This window comes from Trachymyrmex septentrionalis, unplaced genomic scaffold, assembly GCF_001594115.1.
Source record: "Trachymyrmex septentrionalis isolate Tsep2-gDNA-1 unplaced genomic scaffold, Tsep1.0 scaffold52, whole genome shotgun sequence".
Taxonomy (NCBI): Eukaryota; Metazoa; Arthropoda; class Insecta; order Hymenoptera; family Formicidae; genus Trachymyrmex; species Trachymyrmex septentrionalis.
This window is the reverse complement of record NW_017305694.1, coordinates 1779340-1787797: the sequence shown is the minus strand read 5'-3', so window position 1 is coordinate 1787797 and position 8458 is coordinate 1779340. Positions and strand designations below refer to the sequence as shown.

The 8458-nt window shown below is 33.3% G+C and overlaps 1 protein-coding gene across 1 annotated transcript in view; it reads left to right on the top strand.

The window, feature by feature from the left end:
- Nucleotides 1-8458, top strand: part of LOC108751800 — a gene marked incomplete at its 5' end in the record, with an annotated part of 87642 nt that overhangs the window by 12104 nt on the left and 67080 nt on the right. Inside the window, one exon of the mRNA XM_018492208.1 lies at nt 332-497. Coding sequence (XP_018347710.1) covers nt 332-497 — 166 coding nt within the window. The remainder of the gene's footprint in view (nt 1-331; nt 498-8458) is intronic.

Genomic DNA, 8458 nt, shown 5'->3' with positions numbered 1-8458 from the left:
CACACACACACACACACACACACACACACACACACACACACACACACACACACACACACACACTGTATTTTAATATATAAGAGAATTAATTTTAAAATACCTCTAACTAATATTAAAAATTGATTTTATGAAATACATTTATTTTGTTTCTATCCAATGATGTTTCCGATAATTGTAGGAAAACATGATGAAATCTCTCTCATGTATTTCCTTGAATTATTGAAGAGGTAAGGATAAATGTATACATACATATATATTGTGCGTAGGATTGTAGAGAAAGAAAGCAAACAAGAGTTTCAAGTTACTGATGTACCTTTCTTCTTGTTTGCAGAATGCGACTCGGTGTACGAGGATACGGACTGCCACGACGGATGCGTTTTAGCCAGTCCCGGATATCCTGGACTGTATCCACCAAACATCCGGTGCCGGTACCTGATCACTTCTGGCCCGCGAATCTCCATTGCCATCAACTTCACGGCGGTGCTTCTTCCGTACAAGTAAGTGCTCGACTGTACGACAATATCAGACTTCCAAACCACACAAGGAAACGCCCCTACGGCTAGTTATATAAGTTTCCTATTTCCAACAAGCATCCAGAAATATATCCTTTCGGTAATACGTACAAAACATGCGTTTTATTATTTATTTAATTTTTGCATTTAACCAACGTTGCATTGAATTGCGGCTCATTGTACAAAAACGCTATACAAAAACGCCGTATACACGTGATGTTTAATTACATATATATGAGGAAATGAATATCGTACGAGGAAAATAGACTGAGAATATCCTTTAAGCAGGCACTCGAGGGAAGCGATGGTTTTCTTTCGTACGCGACACACGCGCGGTACAGTGCTCATTTTGAGATTTCTTTCGCGTATCTGCAGCGCATGTCTGCTTTTTTCACGACTCTACGTTCTGCGAAAAACTCGAGTTTCCCAAACCAACGCTGTACACTAGGCTGTTGCACGACAAATTAAAAACCCCAGGCAAGCCGAGTGAAGAGCTGTCGCGTGGTTCTTTGGCGGCTCACTTCCCCGCCGGCACTGAGACGCTTCGTAATAGCAACGATGTCAGAGCGCGCGAAGAAAAAGTGGACACATGATACAATTTTCGGATAAATGGATGAAGAGCATAAGAAAAGAAGGGATGAAATGTACGGGTTGGTCAATTCTAATCGAAACAATCTCAGCTTAATTTAAAAACTATCTATAGGCAGTAATTTAATTGAAAACGTCCTCATTTCTATTAATTCATTTTTGTTTTTATTTCATTGACTTTTATTTTTATTTAAAAAATAGCTGTATTAAAATCTAAAGTATATCAATTAATTTCACTCTAATTTTTAACGTTTAATCTATTATTAGTAAAATTCTATTTGACTATCGCAGAATTGAAGAAGTTTATTTTCGAATTAACGTATGCAACATAAAAATGATATACAATATTTATATTGTTAATAATAATAATATAAATAATCAATATTGTTATAAATGAAATGAGTTATTCTGCCTTTTGTACTCTCTTTGCATTATGTCGATTGGATATCTTTATGTTGATTTCAAAGTCTCGTCGAGTGTTTCTTCTTTCATTTACCATCATCACCGGTTCGGATTAGCGCGTTTCCGGGCAGAAATGAAAGAGCAACCGGAGAAAGGAAAGGGAAAAAAGAAAAATTTCCAACCCCTTTGCTATCTTTAGCTTGGGTATTTTTAATAAAACCCGCTCTTAACGTAGCTCAGCTTGCATAACAAGCGCGGAACTCTCTTTACGCCACGTTAACCTTGCATGCATATAAATCATTTTCCACTTTACCGAAGAATCCTTATAGCTGTTTTCAAACAAATCACATACTTCCATTTTTCGTTTCTCAAATAGAAATCAATTAATCTTGATTTAATAATTTTGCATTAAGAAGATCACACTTCCTTAATTCTTCCTAATACATTTTCTAAAAACTTAAATAGCAAAAATTTCGATTATTTTTAAGTTAAATACTGTTGAAAAAGAATTTTAAAATATTCCTAAAAATTACTTCGTAAAGAAATAAAATTTAGGTATTCATACCTTTTGAAAAAATATCAAAAAGTAAAACTTGCGAATTTAAAAAAAATTTTTTTTTAAATACCTATTCAAGAGTCAAAGAGAATTTAATTAGAAATTAAATATGTATTACAATGACTACATTATCATATTATTACTATTAGCAACTTTGTTCCTTAGCGATCAAATATCTCTCAGCTAGATCTGATATCCAAATACAACAATTACATGCAAATAAAATTATAGGAGACTTATTGACTATCTGCACTTAACAGTTGATTATCGTTCTCTGAGATTCCCTTAAACGCCCAAAGGAATTTGCAGGAATTTGCGACAATTAACGCATATGTGCACCGTTACAACACAGCGACAAGTAAGAGAAGCTCGTTTCCGATGCGGTGTTCAATTCTGTAGCTTACACGTGAGCACCTCATGCTAAATCCGGTCTGCAGAAACGTCGCGAGTCAATATGAATTCGCTTTGCACTTTGCCAAGGGTAAGAGCCCATTTGTGCGTGCTCGAATGAAGCTGCGTACGAGTATAGGGGCACGAGCGCGTATCTCGATGCTTGATAATGCACCTCGCGTCTCGTTTCGTCGATTACGTCAACAATCGTCTCTCGCGTTCTTCCACCGCGTTTATCCCCGCCTGAATCATCCCTCTGAGCAATAAGAATACACCCACGTACGGAGAATACTGCCATTGTATGTCTCGAATTACTTACTATACGATGTCAAGCAGGATTCTGTTAAATGTGTCACGTTGTAATTTCTTTAGATTTGCTCTTCGTCAGCCATTCGTCGAAGATAAACTTTTGTTAAACTGTGATAGTTTATATCTATATTCTTATATCCAGAAGCAGTGATCTAATTTTTTTAACAATGGGATATTTTTATATCTCAATTATTTTTTATAAAATTATTATTATTAATAACATTATATATTACTGATTGTTCTTCGAACTTTATTAGTACCTGTCTGAGACAGTGGATACGAATTTAAGCACAATTTTGTGAAAAAAATAAATAAAAACAAATATTGAACGGAATAAGCATGTATAAAATTTATAATGATAGTATTTTTAAAAAAATAAAGCTTTTAATTAATATAACATTTTTTAATTATGGATTTTCAATGGAATTGCATATTTAAAGGTCGGTAAAGAACAGTTATTATAAAGAAAAAAATCATGTTAAATTATATCCATATCAAATAGCTTTATAACAATTTACATTTTTTTCTCAGGTTAAATTGATTCTTGAGTTAAATAGTGCGTAAAGAGTATTGTTGTGTTTTATTAATAAATGATTTATTACAGAAGTTTATCGCGAAATTAGATTAATAAATAGATAATATCAAGTAAAAAATTACTTTAAACAGACAAAGTATTTTGTATAGACTTTTGGATGCTGAAAACAAACCAAATTTCACTAACATATTAGATTTCCAAAATAATTCAGATTTAATATGAAATGCTTTTTTGCAATATTTTTATTTAAAAAAATTAACATTATCTTAAAATGCTGATTAAAAGTCGTGAATGTATAGTTCATTTCTTATAAAATACATTCTTTTTATTTTAGTATCTTTTTATAGTCATAATATAAAGATAATAATTAGAAATTTATGACAACCATTAACCATTTTTACAAAAAAAGTCAAATATCGCAAAAAAAAAATAATTTTTGGCATTAAACCTCTATTATTTTGAAAATTTGACTAAAATTTGTGCTATTATTCATAGATTGAATTCTGTGCTAAAATTTTACTTGTGGCATTATTTTCAGCATCCAAAAATGATCTTGTATTGATTCTTGCAGTTATAGCGAAAATTATCTAAGTACGAAAAATAGCTAAAACAGATAAATTTCTAGCAAGTACTGCGATATTGGATATATATTGCATCTAATCATGTAAATAACAGAGATAGAATTTAGATTTGTGCTATAAATTCTATGCGTATGATGTATAATTTTTTATCTGATACAAAAAACAGCTATAACTCTAGCTGGAGCAGCAAAATATTTTTTTGCGTGTAGTACTAATACAATTAGATGCTTTATTTGGGATTTGTTTACTTGTAATATTAATAAGCGGTTTCCGGCGTAAATCAGACGGGTTTGATTAGGGAAATTTTTGTTAGATGTGAAAAAGCGACAAAGGAAGAGGAAGAGAGAGAAGAAATAGCTATGACATGTTGATAGTAGGGAGAGCTGCGCACTGCAGCTGCATTTGCTTTTTCGCGGCAGCTGCAGTTGTTCGCCAAAGCTGGGCTGGCTGGCTTTTACGCTGGTGGCCGCTAGAAAGCTATTTCACACAGAGTCCCGCAGTCGCGAGTACACCGAACATTTCCGTTCTCTAAAGACGGTCGTATTTCAGACCTCTTCCACTGGCATTCTCGCCCGCTTTATTTGTGAATGCTACGGCGGACAGTAATATTGAAATAGATGGTCGGATAATCGTGCAGAGGCACTTAGATTTTTTTTTTTTTGGATGCCAATTTCATTCTCAACGCCTGGATGCTTTTATGAGCGGAATATTCGAAGGAAAGAAATTTGCGAAAAAAAAAATTGATTTCTGTGAATAACGTACATGTTCTTTATATAATATTTAATATATATTAAATATGTTTAATATGATATATTTAATGTTATATATATTCTTTTAGAATAATATTATGTAATATGTGGATTTTACAAATTATTCACAAAATCCATGCGTGAAAAAATCGATGTACCAACAAGAAAAAAAATATGCTTTGGGACAACGCCACAGGGAGCTTGTTTTATCCTCTTCAAACCATTTTAATAGCGATCCGCATGTTCGTGTAATCACGCAGGAGAAAAAACTTTGTGGAATTCCCACGAAAAATATATCGCTTTTTGTGGCTGTTGCATTTGCTTTTGCGGTAATAATAAACCGTATTTTTCAACAAGCTGCGGTGTATCCATTTTGGAAAACAAACCTGCGCAGAGTTTACGGACCACTTACTGCCACGAATTCAGTACATCGCATCATCTCTATCGGATAAAGCAGTTCGTGAGATATGTTACGATCTTACAGGTCGACGTAGAATTGACAACTGCAAAAAAAGCTGCATTCAGATTATATTTTCTCGTCTATTTGACTGCTTCGTTCTACTTGCAACTTATTCTTATATATAAGAATATCGATCGTGTTTGTAAAATGAATGGTGAACTGTTAAATCGAAGACAATTTGATTCCAGATTTGTTTAAATTCTTAATCCTCTAAAGACAAAAGTTGCATATTTACAATATTTACTTTAAAATTAGTTTCGAAATAAATTCTGAGTAAATTCGAAATTTACGGAGATTAGTTATTCTTAAATACCGAAATTGCAATGAACATTAAAATATATTCTTCTAACTGCCAAAAAGGTTAAATGTCGATATATCACTGTGGGTATCGATAGATTCTCTTCATTTACAAAATATTTTAGAGCAAAATGATGTTTTAGCAACAAGACAACACCTTTAGAAAGTTAAGTAATCCAACTATATTTATTCCGAAAAATATTTTGATCCTGTTTGGAGAACGATGTTATCAAATTTTCAACTTCAATATTCTCTTTATAATACCTATCTTTTTATTGTATCAATTTTATAAATGAATAAAAATATTTATTATCATAAAAAATAAATAAAAAAGAATAAATATATGGAATATAACAATCAACTTTATAAAAATTGGTATGTTAAAGTGTAATAAAATGTAACTGGGGAAAAAAAGATTATTCATGAAACAAGTTTTTTAGCGTGATAAAGCCGAATAATTTCTCGTTATTACATCGTATTTTTTTAGATATCCTACAGCTCAGCCGCTATTGCGGAGGAAATATATCGACTGATGAAAAGAGTCGCGCGTCACGCAGCTTATACGATACCATTATGGCCGTCGTATATTCTTTGTGGCGTGCGTTTTGTGCAAACACGGTACAGTAGTTTAATTACCGGGCCGCTTTCCCAGGTATTTTCCCTGGATTTTACATGCACGCAAAATTACATGGGCGCCGTCACGAGAGAGGCTTATTCGCGAGCAGCCGAGAGAGACAACGGAAGATCCGCCCGGCGTGTTTGCAACCAAAAATATACGCTGTTCTATAATTATTCGTAACTGAGTTTCATTTTTCGCGATTCTTTCATCGCGCGTAATTCCTCTGGCGAAATGTGCCGCGTTAAAAAAAAAGAAAAGAAGATATATATCACGATATCGACTAACTTTAATTACAAACCGCCTGTTTTTCCCTCGTATATTTACTCGTGCATGTTGCAAACTCTCTAATTCGCAACATATAGTATTAATTTCGCAGAGAGATCTTTTTGGTAGACATATTTAATCAGGTACTTTTGATTAATTCTGTCGCCGTTGTGTGAGGTTTCAGCGAATATGTATTACGACAATGATTAGCGACTTAGCGAAACTAAATCGCTAAGGATTTTCTATTCGTAGTGCAGCAACGTCGCGCAGTTGTTCGTTAAGTCACGCAGTTATACTACGATTATTTATATCTCGTATCACGTACGTTATTTTATGACGTTACGGGTTTATTATTCCATGAGTTATGACTAAGAATCCACTAACGTCTAAATAAGCCGCTCCATATGCCGTAGGAAGTAAACCACCGTGTAGGTAACGACCAACCAACTTGCAGGAACATCCAGGGATCAACCTCAAAGGATTTGTGGTTGCCAAATGTACGAGTTACTTCACTCTCGCTATTCATATCCATTATTCAATCTCATTATAATTTATCGTATTATCTCACACAGTTGCGTTGTTTCAATGACATTACTCACCTCGTAGTCTAAATTAGAAGGGTGCACCATCTATATCAGTTTTATAAACTCGTTTCCCTTTTGTTACTTCAGATATCTCTTAAATCATTCAATGCAAAATATCATCCGTTGTAAAAGTAACTACGTATTAAAAGTTTCATTGAAAGAAAATTCGATGCTAACAATAAAATGATTTTGTTAGTATAATGTTATTTCTCTTTAATTTATTTAATACACTTAAACATTTAATTTTTTTAAACAAACTTTGTGAATATCTTTAACGGTAACAGATAATTTATATAACATGTAAAAATATAATACATAAATGTAATGCTAAGAATAAAGTCAACTGTATATTGTTTTAAAATTATATCGAATTATTAAAATCTAATATCTAAAGATAACGAAAACTTTCAAATCTGGATACAACTAATTACATCGAAAAAAGTTAAATTGAAATTAAATTTTAATAAATACTGTTTGAACGGTAATAAATACTTATTAATTATAAACATATATTTGTTTGGTACAAGAATCATTAATTTGATTTACTATAAGCGAATGTTTAATTAGTATTATTGAAAAAATATAGGTATTGAAAGATTTAATAATTTTTTTTCTCGGTGTAACACTTCCCATAATGCTTTCTATGATAAAAGTATATGGTTGTCAGATTGTCGCGTTAAACATAAGGACATCTTCAACACGGAGATAAATTAAATTTCTAGTTATAAAATATTCTTTCTGCACGTTTTTTTCTGCACTCACATTCAGTCTTTCTTTCCCACCCTCTATCTTTCTCTTGGAACACAGTATGTTCCACGTTGGATGTTCATTTGAATCCCCTTTCCGCGATAGAAGAGAGTTTACTAGTATTCAGGTAACGACCAAGCAACTTGCAAGAACATCTAGTAGAAGATCAGCCCTAAAGGATTCGCTCTACGACGCAAAATCTACGAGGCGCGTCGCCCTCACCCATCGTACGGACTCATTATTCAGACTTAACTTGCGCACTAGCGCGCTAAGGGACGACAGTCGCAGCCGCTGTGTGGTATGCCGAATTCACACCGCGGAAAAAGGATTCCAGGGCGAGGAAGAGGCTGGAAATGGAAGGAGTTGAACACGTCGGCGCAGCGGTAGAGCACCCTCATCCATGCAAACGTTGAAATTATTCCAACTACATCGCGAGAGTCCTGAGGCAGCGATTTTTTTTCTCTCCCTTCCTCAGCTCGCATCCTTTTTCCTCTTCTGCTTTCTTTTCTCTCTATCTTTTCTTCTTTTTTCCTTTCACTCATCTTTTTAGACCATAATTTGCAAATAACCGGCTTTAGTCGATATCAAGACTGACTTCTGCTTGTCAGCAGATGTTCGGAAAAATTTTCTCCATCGACGCTTTTAACTCTAGAACGTTATAGATATTGTTTGATGCAATATTGTTAATGACGTATCCTCTTAATTAACGTACTCTTAATTAATGTAATACAATTTTTTTATACGTTACACACTTTTAATGATATTTATAATCTACACCTGTGTAAATAACTAAATTAAAAAGGGAGAAAAAGAATAAGCACCATCAAATTTAATCTTGAAATAATATATAGGAGTATATAATCCA